We start from the raw sequence: 16,534 nt of genomic DNA, 5'->3' as shown, positions 1-16,534 counted from the left end.
TTGTCAACAAACTTTAGTAATTTTAGTTTCTGATAAACTTTCAGAAAGACTATTTGAAGAATGCTAATTTAGTACCAAAGACCCTGTTTTCTTGAAATGTAGCATTTGCTTTGAATGTGACAATCTAAGTTGTTCTTTTTCCAGAATTTTGGAGTCAGAGGATATTTGCATATTTGTTTTTATATACCATAAATGCCTCTAAACAAAAGTGTGCATTGAAAGAGATTACATTTGCATTTTCTTAATGTTAAGTAGTAGATAAAACTTTTAAGTTTAAAATAAATTGATTCCTTTCTTTGGGCTCAGGAAGGTACAATAGGGACTATCCCACAGGAGTAAAAATATTGCCTACAATAATCTCTTAACTATGTCCCTCCCACTACTGAAGTATATGGATTTTTCACAAAATCATATATATATATATCTCCTATATATAGAAGGAAACCTAAGGAGAAAACTTACAAATTTTCCTAAGGTCAGTTGCATCAAAGAACAAAGACATTTCTGGCTTATAAGTCTGGGCTGACAAATCACCCTTATTTAACTATTGATTAAAGACATAGTGGCACAAAAGCTGTATGTGGCAATTTGGACCTTGAAATACATGTTCTGGTCCAGAAGAAATATGTAAAAAACATGAACATTTTTCAATATTTAAACTGGATGGAAAAAGTGTTGGCTTTCTGGTAAGGTAGGAATAAGTACATATACTTCTGAGAAAGGAAGTATAAAGCATTGTGGTATCTATTTCTATTGATGTAAATGTGCTTTTCTCAGCCCATTACACCTCCTTTCCTCTCACAATGTACTATGAATTACAACCCATGCATTGAAAAATAATATTACATGTTTTTCCTTACTTTAGCCACAATGAGTACATGGAATATCAGAATAACGGAACCAGAAGAAAATGTGAGAGACTTTCTTGTCTAGACCCTCAACTGCAGGAACATGCATAAGTAAGCTCTTTTCGATAAAATAGCTTTATATCCTCTTCTTGAAGATGTCCACTGCTAGAAATGAACAACTCTTCCTGGCAGTATTTGATCCCTGGGCACTCCATCTAAAGTTACTTCCCCATTCTTCAACAACTCTATCACATGTTATATTTTGCCTCTAAGACTGGTTATGATTTGAAATTATGTTATTTGTTGTTTACTCTTTTGTTGATGGATGCAAATTCTAGTCTGTCTTGCTCATTTCTCTAAGAATAGTTGATCTGTAATAGTTAATTGTTAAAACTATGTTAAATCGATAGAAGGAAGTTAAGAAGTTAAGATGCTGGGAAAGGAGAAAGATCAAAATGTTCTACCTTATGCCTAGCTGAAATACCTTCTGCTTTCAATTAAGCTCATCTCCTGTTGTTCAATCTCTGACAGATAAGAGTGGCAATGATACCACATTCTCCAACCCAAATCCCTCCATGTACTTGCACAAAACTATTTAGGACAGTGAGTGGGCAATAAATCTTACTTTACCCTTAATTTCTTTCAGAAGAAACAAAGGAAAAATTCTGTAAATAAACAAGATAAAATAAAACTTTAATTGATGGTGACAGAAAACTATGAATTATTAGCTTCAAAGACTATAAAACCTTATTGCTTAAAGGAAACTATTTAAAATAGGCAGTGAGTTCAAATACAAATTAAAAAAGAAAGGAAAAATCATTAGATGAAGCAAATGGTTCTAAGGGAAACTATGACGGAATAAATATTGGTAGTGAGGAGTAGCTAACTAGGACCTAAATTTCCAGGCAATACTCAAGTTACCTGAACTGTCATTGACATTCATCCTAATGTTCTCCAGTTCTTAGCTATCTGAATTCCACATTTTAGCTTTGCAGAGTGAATAGGTTTACAAGGCCTGGATTCTTTCAAAAGGATATTTGATAGGGTAATGGCGTTTATTACAAAAACACATTTAGTTAGACTATTCCAGCCCAAGCAATAAGTGGAAATTTTCTCTCCCCAACATATGTGTTTATTGGTGAGTAAGAAGCAGGTCCAGGAATGATTATGGATGAAAGAACATGAAAAAGTTCAATCGTTTGAGGCAGAAATAAAATCATAAATCTGAGCAATGAAATTTTCTCACCAAAAACTAAGAGGTGCATTTTCCTCTATACTTTCATTATTATGACAGAAATATGAACATACTGGAATGCTCTTCTCAGGCAACATTTGAAAGATTTTACTGTTGGTCTTTCATGCATTGCATTTATTTGGTAAGAAAAGCTATCTATAAAAATATACATGGAGATTATGAAGCACATTTCAATATTAAAATGAACAGCAAACTAGACAATCAAAGTCCTTTTGTCTCTGTAGAAAGTTGCTGACCATTCCATTTATGGGATCAGGGAAGTAATGAAAAAAACTTTTCTTTCAGGAAAAAAGGTTTAAAACCTAACCTGTGGATACCATTATAAATCTGTAACAACTGTTTTGGGGACGGGGTCATGGAGTTATGTGTAGAGGATTTTTACCTATTTGATGTGGTTGAATATGATGTCAAAATAGCATTTTAAAATTTAAGGAGGAAGATATGATAGAAGAAGAATCATAACAGGTTAGCTTTGATAATACTAGAGTTGGTCTCACGTCAAAAAGATGTTAATTTAAGTGTGGAGGGGGGTGGTCAATGGGATGTGATTTGGTGGTGGTAAACATGGAGGACACGGGGATAGAGATGAAAATTTCTTCAAAACCATCCCTTCATGTTCTTCCATGCTGTTTCTGATGAGAAACTGTCAACTTCATTTCACTGCCTTCAAAATTTGAAAATGATTTCAAGGGTTACAAAATGTTCATTCATTCATATTTTTAATTGAGTTTCTATGTGCCACATCTAGTGTGCTGGATGTTACATATAAAATGGTGGCATTAGCTTGTTTTTATTTTCCTTATGTGGAAAGTGGAGATAGAGTTTCTCTCCCTGCTTATCTCACAGAGCTGGTGTGGAGCTCAAGTAAGATAGTATAACCTATGCAAGACCATATAATAATATATAATAATCATGGTAGTAATGCCACTTTGGGAAGGAAAATACTGGAGTTTGAGGATTTCTTTTTCTTACTGTCAATGAAAACATGGTTTGTTGTAGATTAACACAGAAAGAGAATCAGAAAAGCTGATGGTTGGAGTGGCTGCTACTCCATTCACAGAGAGGAAGAACACAAAAACTGTGAGAAGAGAAGCCCTGGAAAAAAAGTTTGCCTTTACAAATTTGCTCGGTACTAACTCCTTCCATGCAAGAGCCTATAACTTAGCTTGAGCTACCTTGCTTGTCATTGGGTTTCAGCTTCATGTTTCTCACACTTCAATCAGTCATGCATCAACTTCACAGATTTCTGCCATCATCTATTTATAACTTATTAATATTTAATTAATTTTTTCTTTAAATCGATAATTTGTTATATATCAAATATTGTGAATACTAAAAATGCAAAGATTATATAATTCCTTTAAAGAAGAAAACAGTGGGGGAAAGGGAGAGAGGCAAACCATGAGAGACTCTTGAATGCTGACAAAAACTGAGGACTGATGGATGTGGGGGGGAGGAGGGATGGGCATGGAGGAGGGCACTTGTGGGGATGAGCACTGGGTGTTATGTGGAAACTAATTTGACAATAAACTATTTGTAAAAAAATAAAATAAAATAAAGAAGAAAACAGTATCACTTGTTATAATAAAAGGTAGATATAAAACCCAATACAATTAAAACAAGATCACTTTATTTACTTCTAGATAGGTTCCATTGTCTAACCAATGCCCTGAGCCTGAGACCAGAGGGTTTTCTCCTTTGCTATGAGGATTATTGAGTGATTATCGAGTAATGCTTAGGAAGTGTTATAGATATGCTAGCACCAAACTGAGAACTTCTCTCTGACACAATCAGAAGGTTGAAAGATACTGAAAAGGTTAAAAAAGGATTTAATTTTCTTACTCAGTGATAGAGTATTATTTAATTGTATCTCTTATACCAGCTCAAATGTCTTGCAGAAGTCAATACCATACAATGCAAAGTGGTAGTGTAGGTGGTCTGAATTTTTTAACTTCAGATCTCACTACATATCTTTATTCTTCTTATTTCATTTCAATAGCATGGTCAATCAACTGTACTACATTGTTGCAAAATACTTAGTAAGAAGGTGGGGTTTGGTTTTGTTTGTTTTTTTTTGTTGGCTTTCCCCTGTATGCTGAACAAAATGATCTCTAAGTTGCTCTTAAGTTTTATGACAAGAAGATCACAGTCTTTTCTCATAGATAAGAAACTTCAAGCCTCAGACCAATGAAACATAACTTAGAGAACAGCCCCACAGGACTTACCTCCTGTTAGCATGAGGGCACATTTGCACATACAGTTGTCATTATCTGCATCTTTAGTGCTGAAATCAGCACCGTGTAAGATCAGGCTGCTCTGTTTTCCTGCTGTCCCGGTGTGACCTTTTAAATACAACCTGAAATTAAAAAAAAAAAGAGCGGGGGCGGGGGGTGGTGGTGGAATAAGCTATTCAACAGAGTAACAGAACCCATAAGACCAGTTTATTGAAAGTTTGCCTTTTTTATTTATTTCCTCCCTTCTTTGCACTCAGCCCTTCTAACAAACTACTGGAAGACCCAAGTTAGGACACAGAAAGAGAGAAAGACAGAGAGAGAGGAGAGAGACAGAGAGAGAGACAGAGAGAGAGAAGGGCGAAGAAAGGGGAAGGAGGGGGAAAGAAAGAAAGAAAGAAAGAAAGAAAGAAAGAAAGAAAGAAAGAAAGAAAGAAAGAAAGAGAAGGAAAAGCAAGCAAGCAAGCAAGCAAGAAAAAAGGAAGAAAAGACTCCAAATCACAGCAAAATTCTCCATGGCTTGTGTGCTTGATGTTTCTTTCACAAAGTGTACTCAAACTCATATGGTTCTGATAGTGCAGGATCCACAAAAAGAAAATGGGTTTATTTTATTACCACAGGTATTAATCTCCAAAGAAAAAATGGCTTATAGGATGTCATTACAGCATATACCTACGTTAATATTGAATAGTGATAATGTGTAAACATTATTCTTAACAGCAATGCTAATAATAATTCTCATTGATTGAGGACTTGCTCTGTGCCAAACAATCTGCTAAATGCTTTCCATTTATTATTTAATTTTATTTTATATTAAATCTGTGATCTAAGCATCAATATACTAATTTTCCACGTCAAGATTTAGAGAAGATAGATAAGCTGGAATCTGGCTATTTTTGACTTTAAAATCCAAGTTCTTAATCATTCATTATGCATTCCCTAAACAAATGTTTGTTGAGCACACTTATTCTAAGCACTTAAGATATATCAAAGGGCCATGTCCTTAAGGCGCTTATATTCTAGGAGAATCCATAAAATTAAGTTCAAACTGTCAAATGTTTAACTTCAAATATGGCATTTTTCAAAGAACCAAACCTACCTTATTCTCTAGAAACATTTCTTACATAAAATTTAAATTAAACTAAATCAGTTTAATTTAAACTCTTCAACAGTTGTACAACAGTTGTACATACAAAAAATCATCTGGTTATTTGTGAAAAAGTCCTTGTCACTAGGCCTGGGAATTAATGTTCTCAATTAGTATCACATATTTCTCTTTGCAGATTGAAGAATACTGGTCTAGAATTCAAAAACTAGTGGATAAATCACAACCAATGCCTAATGTAGTTAGTTCTCTGATGTCTGGTCATTTCCTACTGACCCTGTATGTTGTTTTTGTATCCATCTGGGCAGTCTGAACAAATGCAAGCTTGCTCAAGTCCTTCAATGGTTCCTCAGGGCTCAGAATAGCTAAACTCAAGTTGTCAGTAGCGTCGATTTGATATTCAAGGTCTTCTCTAGTTGACACTCTGCCCTCTTTTTAACTCTACCTAACATGGTTCCTCAGTTCTCATTCATCAAAACTACCTAGGAATATTCTTTTCATATCCGTGTATATTACCACTTATGTACCTGAGTCTTATTTATGAATCTTAACCACTCACAATTTAGTTAATATTTTTGTATGAGGGAGACACTACTGGGACTTAGGCCAGCTCTGAACAAATGTTACATTATTATTAAACAGAAATAATACAGAGAGGCACCTGGGTGGCTTAGTTGGTTAAACATCTGACTCTTGATTTCGGCTCAGGTCATGATCTTGTGGTTTGTGAGATTCATCCTGCATCGGGCATCTGTGCATCAGCACAGAACCTGCTTGGCATTCTCCTTTTTTCTCTTTGCCCTTACCCCAGTCACATTTTCTCCCTCTCTCAAAATCAACATTTAAGAAAAAGGAAATAATACAGACCAATATTTGGAATTTATTTTTTCATATGAAAAACCAAAATTTTTTCAATATATATATATTTCAAATATATTTCAAAAATATTTCTATGTATATAGAATATATATATATAGAAATATTTGACTATATATATATTTGACTTGTGTTTGCACCTAAGTATATGTAAAGGTCCCCTTATTATTTTATGAGTTGATACTAGTTTTAGCAAATAACAGTAATATTTTATGTTTATGTCAAAACATTTTACAGATATTCTGCAGAGATTTTTGAGTTAGAGCAAAATATACAATTAAGCCCTACTCAAATTTTGTTGTTTTCAATACTTAGTAGAACCTGTAGTTAATAGTAGGTTGAAGGAAGCTTCTAAAGATAAATTTTCATATATAAGCTTGGAATTTAAAACTCTGAGAGGCAGACTAAAAATCACTGGTAATAAAGAATTATAGAATTTTTTAAATGTTTTATTTATTTTTGAGGAGAGAGAGAAAGACAGAGGGTAAGCAGGGGAGGAACAGGGAGAGAAGGAGAGAGAGAATCTGAAGCAGGCTCCAGGCTCTGAGCTGCAGCACAGAGCCTGACACGGGGCTCAAACTGATGAATTGTGAGATCACGACCTGAGCTAAAGTAGGATGCTTAACCAACTAAGCCATCCAGGCACCCCAAGAATTGTAGATTTTTTTAAATGTGGATTTACATTTCAGGTTGCAGGCAGCCCACATGTAGGTGGGTTTCATCAGGGGAAAGTAAGGTGAGAGGTCACCAGTGAGAGCCTGGGACAAGTTACCTGTGTGAATTCAGAACCTTCCAGATTTGATCATTTTCTCAGCCTTTTAGAGATAGACACATACTCAGAAAGCTAAGGGAGACTCCTGTTTGTTCTCCACGTACAGTCAAAATAGGAACATTGTGGGTCCAGGCTCACGGACTTCTTAGAGAGAATTTCATACAGAAAGCCAAATTATAATTGGAAGGTTGCTTGTTTAGTGAACACAGAATCAGTTGGGAGAAGAAGATGAACGATTCCAAAATGATGTAGCTGTGGCTACAGGCCTAAAATCTCCTGCTCCACTGGGACTGGGTGAGTTTAGCCCAGAGGTGCTCTTGGAAGAGCCATGCTAAATTCCAACTCTGATTCTTGGCTTCTCTTTGATTAGCGATGACTTTCCTTCTTTTTTCAATAGGTAAGTCAATATCAGTACCCCTTTAGTAGCTTTCAGCTCACTGATGGGGCTAGAGATTCAAGAACACGATAATTTTTTACACTGTCATTTGCAGGTAACTGAGCACCAATGTTACGTTGACATTAAGTAAGTGACTGCTATGTGCTCGATATAGTTTATACTTTTATCCTTTCACAAGAGGGTTATAGTTTAAGCCTAATAAGTTACATTTTTTTGTGTGTTACCATGCCAATAGGAATGCCCAATTTTAAATTTAGGAAGTAGAGAAAAGCAAAAAGAAGAAAATAAAAAGCAACCCAAATCTCATCTCTGAATATAACTACTCTTGACATTATGGTTTATGTGCATTTAGTCTTTGCCTTGTTAAAAATATATATGCAATATCTGATCATATTCTTATAAAAATTTTGAACAATGCACATAAAGTTGTTGCCCACAGGCCTGTCTCAACTACCTGCCTAGAAGTGATCACTTACATTAGTTTTGCACCTTTCAAAATAGTTTCTTTTCATGTACAAATACAAACTGTACTCTACATATTTCTTTATACTATGCTTTCCACACAATTTTATGACCAATTTTCATGCTATTACATATTCTTATCCATCCTCATTTGGAAGCTATTGTATGACTATACCCATTAGTTGTGACAAGTTTAAGGGCACCTTCATATAACTCTAAATATGTATGCAAGCATATAAAGGGTAGAATAAATACCAACAATGTCTTTTCCTGACCTTCATAAACTACATTATTGCTCAATGTTAGAGTCTGTTAAGTAAGAAGAGTCATTTTTGCAGATCCTTTTAATCAACATGAGAAGGTCAGTCTTCTAGTCCTGGCAGTTCTTCTGTGGATTATTACAGATGTCTTACAGCTGATCTCACTGCCTTGAGGCTTGCTTCATCTCCTTTGCCCTAAAATCCATGATCTGTAAGGCTCATTCAAAAACCTGCATCCCATTATTCTTCTACTCTGGTTAAAATCCCTCAGTTGTTCTCTCAACACATGAAAGATAAAGTCCAAATGCCTTACTATGGTTTACAAAGACTTGGAAGATACTCTTGGAAGACCTCTTCTACTTTTTCCCCACACCACCCAACTCCACACGTATCATCACTTATTTCCTGCCCATGTACATAATACTCCAACTTTATCAATTACTTGTCCTCTCAAAGCAACATATTCTCATTTCTCTGCACATTTCCACGTGCTGCCCCCATTCCTGGAAGGCCCACTGTGCAATATATATGTATATTAAATCACTGTGTTACACACCTGAAACTGATATGATGTTACATGTCAATTATACCTCAATGAAAAATAAGTAAAAATAGAAAAGACCGATGTTTAGAGCATTTTCACTGTACAAGACTGAGTAAAATTTGCAATTTATACACAGTGGTATTCACTACCTTTGAGTCTATATCCTTAGCATGTCACAGGGGAATTGCTTATGCTCTTCTAGGGAAGAGGCACCATGTACAATCATTTTTTTTGCACTGAGAAACAGAGATGATGTTTCATAAAAATGAGGTTTCTCACCACTATTTTAGGAAATTTACAAATGAGGACAACTATGTGTCTGTGGAATCCCACAAGGATGCTGGGAGCAACTGTGTAGTCATGGGTAGGTCGTCTAAACAGTTAAGAGCCTCATTCTTTCTTAGCAACTATTTAGCTTGTACAGAACAGCAATTATTGACCCAAAGCCAAAAATCCAAGCTAGTTATTTGATACAGGCAAACTAAGAGCTGGCCATTCACCAACACCAAGTATTTTTTCTAATTAGAGAAGAAAACTTATTAGAATTGATGTTCAAACAGAATATTTAGGTGTTTCTTTTACACAGTGGTTCTAATTTCTGAAGTCTTTATGTATAGTTAACTATCCATGGCTTTCTCTTTTCTGTTAACGATACTTCACTTTACAAAAGAAAACTTAATATACAGAAGGGCCAAAGTTGGCCTTGCATATGAATATAGAGAAAGTAAAACCGAAGTGTGAGTCATTATAAAGAATATTCCCCCAAAATAACACCATGGGAATCCTGGACATTTATTTCTTATGATTAGCCAGTGTAGATGTGGCTTGCATGAAGGATGATGTGTTAGGAGATAAAAACCAAACATTATTCCAGAGTAAAGTATTTGGCTTAGGGACAGAAATACGGAAGATGAAAACACACACACACACACACACACACACACACACACACCAAAAAAAAAACCCACCACAAAAAAATCCCAAAATGAAAGGAAGCAAACAAAACACCCAAGATAAAATAAAAACTGCAACGAAAATGATTAGATATGATTAAAATAGTGGCCACCAAGTAAAATCATGGTACTTATACTTTTAAACCCATTTTTCCTAATTAGTGAGGACAAAACCCCCCACATTTCTTAGCATGATTTGGTCAGTGGCTGTAAAGAATGTCAGCATTATGATTTTTTTTAATTAGCATCTTTTTTAATGTTTATTTATTTTGAGAGAGAATGGGGTGAGGGAGAGAGAGATTGAATGTAAGTGATTGTGGAGGGGCATAAAGAGCAGGAGAGAGAGAATCCCAAGCAGACATGGGGACCGATCTAACCACCTTGAGATCATGACCTGAGCCGAAACCAAGAGTCAGATGCTTAATCAGCTGATCCACCCAGGCACCCCTCAATAAGCATCTGAAGGAAAAATGAGACAGGTGTATGTCGAAATTAGTCATGACTCCCTAGTCATGTGAGATGGTTCTCTAGTCATCCTCGATGAACACATAGTTATCCCTTTTCTTTCACTTATGGAGATTTAAATAACGAGAAAGGCTAAATCATAGTTCTTAATAAATGTAAGACAATAGCAAGTTCTCTTATGAAAGAAAAGATTTCAAAATATACCTATGGATCATACAAGTGATTCTGTAACTTTCTTTTTTTTAAAACAGGCAGTCCAGTGTCATGGGGTTGGTTTGTCACTAATTTTATCTACTTAAGAGACTCCAATACTTCCTACATTTTTACATCCTTACGGTATTCGGATGGCAAGAGTCTCTTTCATTACCCAAGGCAGTGGGAGTTGTATGTATGACAAATTGAAGTTTGGCCTTGGCTCTTTAAAACAGTAGAAAGGCTCTCAGATATCTGAACTCTAAGGTCTTTCGAACTGACAAGCTGAACAGATCTCATGTAGCAGATTTCTGTTCTGGCTCTGAGCTCTTGCCCTGCCACCATATGGAACTAGTTTGTCTTTCTCACAATCACTTGAAGAAAATGCAAAATGACCCCCATGGTTTTCTTTCAAAGCCTGGTAGCAATGACTCAATCTGACTGAGTTTCCCAACACTGCTGTCTCCCAGTTGCTGCTACTCCAGGACTGTCTCTGCTCTAACCACCCTCCCTTCCTTATTGAAGAGGCACCATTAGCAAAGAGACTAGCAGAGCATGTAGTTTAGAACTGAGTGTAAATGATACAGGTGGCATCTTCTTCTGAAATTAAAGAAAATATTTCTCTTGACAAAACACATATAGAGAAAAGAATGTTTTAGGCTTTCACCAATATTCACCAATATTAAGCATTTGTTTGGTGTTATGAAGACATCATTGGGAAGTATACAAAAAATTAGTATTGTTGGAAAAAAGGTGAGAGAAAAATTCAGGAGACTAAACTGTTCAAAAGCAGTGGAAGAGATAAGCTGTGGAGGATGTGGAAGACAAGGACTTTTGAAGAGGAATGAAGAGGATATTTTCAATAAAGGCATTCTGATAGGCATCTAGACGGCTCAGTTGGTTAAGTGTCCAACTCCTGGTTTCAGCTCAGGTCATGAACTCACGGTTTGTGGGTTCAAGCCCTGCATTGGACTCTGTGCTGGCAGCAAGGAGCCTGTTTGGGATACTTTCTCTCCCTCTCTATCTGCCTCTTCCCTGCTCAAGCTCTCTCTCTGTCTCAAAAGAAATAAACATGTAAAAATAAATAGGTAAACAAACAAATAGTTTGTGAAATCCATAGCACAATTAAGTTTTGAGTTATCTAACATAAAAAAAAACACAAGAAAGAAAAGGGTTTTCATCAATCATTTAAATGTGCTGGGAATATCAAGTGAAAAGACAGACAATGCAATTATTTGGATACTAAGCATTTAAGATAGACTTTATACCTTTTATTGTATTAGTATTTGAAGCAGAAGTTCTTTATGTTTAAAATGTCCTTTTTGTTAAGTATATAGAGTTCTAGTGGAAATTACGAAGACTGGAAACCTTGAGATAAAGGAAAGAATATAAATTTATCTTACCACAAGGGGAGACTTGAGTCCTATATTAGACTTTGTTAATATTGTAAAATTATCTCTAGTTAAATAATATTTTCTATCTTTTTTCAAAACAGTATCTTTGAGATAAACATTTTATTCTCTCTAGTTTGGGATTATCCGAGTGTATCTTGTTCTTTTAAATGATGAGAGCTTTACCGACTTGGTTCCTTTCCCCCTATGTTTACAGATATGAGCCACTCGTCAAGACAAGCCCAGAGACAATACAGGATGCCTTCTTTCTTCCTTCTCCTCTAACTGGTCATTCCATAGAAAACTTGCTTCTCTTGCGGCACATCTCATTTTACCTGCTGTAGTATTATTTACATATATACGTGCTTTCTCTTCCTTACCATATTGTAAGCTCCTAGTAACTATTCCTATCTCGCTTACATGTAATAACATTTTAACTCAATAATATAATTATGTTTTACAATTCAAGCCCCCTGCACATTTATTTTCTAATGTGAAATTTGCCTAATATTAATGACCTTAATGATCTGATCAAATCATATTGGGGTACTGCTAAAATGAGGATGGAACTCATTTGTATCTGTTGATATTTGAAGAAATAGCTCATGAAATAAGCCATTAAAATAAATACTGGAGAGTCCATATGAGAAATGGGACCATTGAAGATACAAAGGACCTATATCTGTGTATGTGTCTCTATTGCATAATTCCCTCTGGAACCTAGATATTCATTTAAAAATCTGTTTCAAAAGTTTTACCTTGGGGTGCCTGGGTGGCTCTATCAGCATCCAACTCTTGATTTTGCCTCAGGTCGTGATCTCATGGTTCATGGGTTAGAGCCCTGCATTGGGCTGTTTTTCAAATGTTGGAGCTATATTGTCTTACTCCATAAGTGACCAGAACATTGTTTGCAAGAGCCTGTGAATGAGTATGTGAGACAATGATAGGAAACTATCTGAAACAGTCAGTCCACCTATGAAAATGTATATGAACACAGCCCTCAATAGACAACTGCATGGTGATGATCTACAGTCATAGAAAAACCTATGCATAGAAGGAAAAGTTCAAAAGAAGTTCAAAAGAAAAGAGGGTTCAAGTAGGGTAATTAAAAGACCCAATAATGTGCGCTTTGACTAGTCAAAAATTAAAGATATGACAGAGATTTGAAGATATTTAAAAAGACATAAAGATCAAGCATATATAGGTGGTATGGTACAAAATAAGTATGAATGAAGAAAATGGCTAATAATAAAGTCATTAATTAAAATTCCTCTTTCTTTCCTTTCTGTCCTCATACTCCACACACACACACACACACACACACACAAATGGGTAAGTAAAATATTTGCTTCTGAAGAGGAAGATTATGTCATGTACATCTGTGCCTCCAGGGTTAGAATAACAGAATAGAGTTTGGAACTTAATTTTCTGGGCTTGCAACCTAGCTCATCTTTGTGATCCTCAGTTGCCTTGTGTATAAAATGGCTCTAATAATCAGTAATCCTTTTAATACTGTCCTGAAGATTAAATGAAGTGATACACATAAAGTCTTTAAAGGATTGTCACATGTACAGTAAATGTTTGATAAATATTAATAAAAATTAAGCAAAGAAACCAAACTTCCCTAACCAATAACCATAACATACGCAGTAGCTCAGGAAATATTAGTTATATGATTAAATCTAAATTAAATAGAAATATATGATATTGATAGATGTACATAAAGATATAGAGAGTGATGAAAATAATGAGATAGAGATGCAGCTAATTAAGACATGCATGTAGGTAGTAAGGTGGAGAAATTAAAAATGAAATTTACTCAAATTCATAAGCCCCCATTTCCCTTGAAAATTATTCTTGTTTTATATAGAGCAAGCCGAATACTAAGTACAAAGAACAAGAAACCAAAGTCTTGCTAACTGACTACCTAGTTTAAGGTCTATATTATTTTGAACCCAGATGCCTGAATAATGAGCCTTTAGTTCAAATGTCTATTCTTTATAAATTAAAATTGCAACCTTTGAGAATCCTGTGTTTCTCTTCCCATAATAGGGTGCTTTATTGGCTGAATCCAGCATTTGATTTTTCTCCCTTTCTTTACCCATAATTGATACTGGGAAAAACATCTCGGAAAAGATCACCCATAGCAACTCATCCTATAATTCTCATCCTCCCTCCCCTAAACCTTTCTTCATCACATTCAATCTTCCTGAATTGTTTTCACTTATTCTCAGATGGAATTGGATCACTGAGGAATCAGCAGAATAGCTGTATATCAAACTAACCATTAAGCTAAGAAGGGGTGTATTATCTTACTTGCTTCTTAAACCGCAGATGCCCTGAGGTAGCTACAGTATTTATTTTGATCATGTTTAGTGGAAGATGTGCAAGTGTGAAAAATGTTTGAGATACTGTTGGTCATGGGAATCTGTGCTCTGATAAAGAAAGATAAATTTCTAGTTTTATTTATTCTCTGATTTTGATTGTTTTATATATTGGTTTTCATTATACATGCATAAGTTGCATGGTAATTTTCCATCTATTTGTTTTGACAGCATACATTTTAATGTTTCTCCCTTGATTTACAAATATTTACAAATATTAATATAAGGTAAGAACTTTGTAAAAATGAGTTTATCAACCACCCAGGTCTTCTCAAGCTCTTGACACTGGAAACACTGTTACCAGCTATCCCTGTTCTAAACTCCAGTAAAATACAGTTTTCAATGTCTCAATTACATGAAGGCTGCCTGTTTTCAAAACTCAGGATAAAGTCTTCCTCTAAAGAAAATAGAGAACTTGCATATTGTTATTTCTGTGCCTCTACATAGTGCTGAGAGAGTACACTCTATTCTGTAGGTGTAAAAATAATTTTCATGAAGTTGTGACAATGAAACCATACTTCCTAAAGTTCAGAAATATACACCATACTAATACTCCAGTTTTAGTTCTAAATAAAGCAGAGTTCATCTAGTATTCCTCCCCTTTTCTAAGAAGACATAGACAAAAATGAGTGTCACATGAATTACAAATACAGAGGCATTAAGACCTCTGTAAAAAGATACAAACAGTCCCGTAAACATATTTCAATTCCCCTGGGGTCATGTGTGGCTGACAGAATCAACTCTCTGTGAGTGGCCCACTGACTAGCCACCCTTCTGGTGCCTAAAAGACCAGACTCATGGTCATCTAAAAGAGTTTATGGGCTTTTTTTTTTGCTTATAAAACTTGTGATTGAAATTGGTGATTTAGTTTAGTATAAGCAAGTTCAAGGGATGTAGGTTTGTTCTCATTTTAATTTCTATTTAAAAAGCGGCAAGAAACTTCTTTCCAGCATCCCCTAGGGGAAGACAGACAGGCAAGGGTGAGTAGAATGTTGAAAACCATTGAGAAGTCATTGTCTGAGGTTTTTTTGCAGAGACGAAATACTTTCTTTTGTTGTACTTGGATAATGTGTTGCTAAAAGTTCTGCAAATAAGGCTCCAGTGTACATAAGCAGATTCTTCTGTTGACCAAAATCATCAGTGTGCTTACTACTCTTCAAAATTAGTATAAGATAGTATCCAAACTTCTTATCATGGAACATGGCCTTCTGTTTTCTGTAGCACAGTGAATTCCCACATAGGAGATACTTGCTATTTTCTAGCTGGTGCAGGCTCTCTCCCAGGTCTGTGTCTTTGTCCACATTGCTCCTCTGGCTGGAATCTTATGACCTTTCTCCTGCCATCATCCTCCATATTTGCTCCATGAACACCTGCTCATATTTCACAAATCCCCAAAGATTTCTTCTATGAGGCCTTTCCTGGTACCCTTTAATCTCCTCCAACGTATCTCATGTATCCTCAACCCCAGCTGAATAGACCACTTTTCTTTACCGCCCAACTATGTCTAATTCCAAGTGTTCTTACCCAACGACTTTGAGTGTGGAACTGAATCACATAGAAATATAAGCAAAATTTAGGTTTTTTTAATTATTCTGGGGAGAATATCCATAGTGCCACCAATTTTTAAAAGTCTATGATTCTTTGATTAAAAAACAGACATGCTAAAACATACTGCAGCTACCACTTTCATTTGAAGCCAACTATACCATGTTTTCTTCCATCTTCTAAACTACCAGCACCACAAGACCAGAAAGCATGGTGTCTCCTTTTAGCGTCATTGAAGTTTTAGTTCTGCATCAACATCACCTGGGTGTAGTTGGTAGAACTGACATATCTAGGTCCTATATCAAGGACAGAATCTCTGGAATCTCTGGAACCCAGAAATCTACACTTTCAACAAACACCCTAGTTGACTATATGCACACTCAAGTTTGGAAAAAACTAAATAGTATCAGGGAAAAATTAGCAACCTGATAAATGTTTGATGACTAGCTAGCTGGACAAATAAATGAATGCAGACCATGATTTAAAAATAATTATACTAACTTTTGTGAGAGAGTAATTTTAGTGAAGTTATACAGATTAAAGCAAAATTTACCCAGAAATGAACAAAACAATAATGTGTATTAGACAACTACATATCTAAAATTATTGTTTTTCTAATAAGTCAAGGAAATATTGACCTAATGTGTCTCATAATCAGAGTATCTCCTGGATTAGAAAATGTCAAAGAAGCATACAACATTCAGATGTTATTCTTCTGGAAGAAGACAAGGTGTACTTTAAAAATCAGATTATAAATAGGTAGAAACCATTCACTTGATCCTTAATCACATCTATTACTTTTAAAGCAGAATTCACTAAACTAATTCTTTTATAACAATGATATTTCTCCAAAT

At 35.3% G+C, this 16,534-nt stretch overlaps 1 protein-coding gene across 2 annotated transcripts in view; it reads right to left on the bottom strand.

Moving 5' to 3' along the window:
* ANGPT1 (angiopoietin 1) overlaps positions 1 to 16,534 on the bottom strand; it is an 89,696-nt gene that overhangs the window by 7,697 nt on the left and 65,465 nt on the right. For both annotated transcript variants that reach the window (XM_039220137.1, XM_039220138.1), the window contains exon 6: positions 4,329 to 4,459. In XM_039220137.1, coding sequence (XP_039076068.1) covers positions 4,329 to 4,459 — 131 coding nt within the window. The remainder of the gene's footprint in view (positions 1 to 4,328; positions 4,460 to 16,534) is intronic.

This window comes from Hyaena hyaena, unplaced genomic scaffold (assembly GCF_003009895.1).
Source record: "Hyaena hyaena isolate Hyena2069 unplaced genomic scaffold, ASM300989v1 scaffold_868, whole genome shotgun sequence".
In the NCBI taxonomy this organism is placed as follows: Eukaryota; Metazoa; Chordata; class Mammalia; order Carnivora; family Hyaenidae; genus Hyaena; species Hyaena hyaena.
Note: the sequence above shows the minus strand (reverse complement) of the source record. Positions and strands in the feature narration are given on the sequence as shown.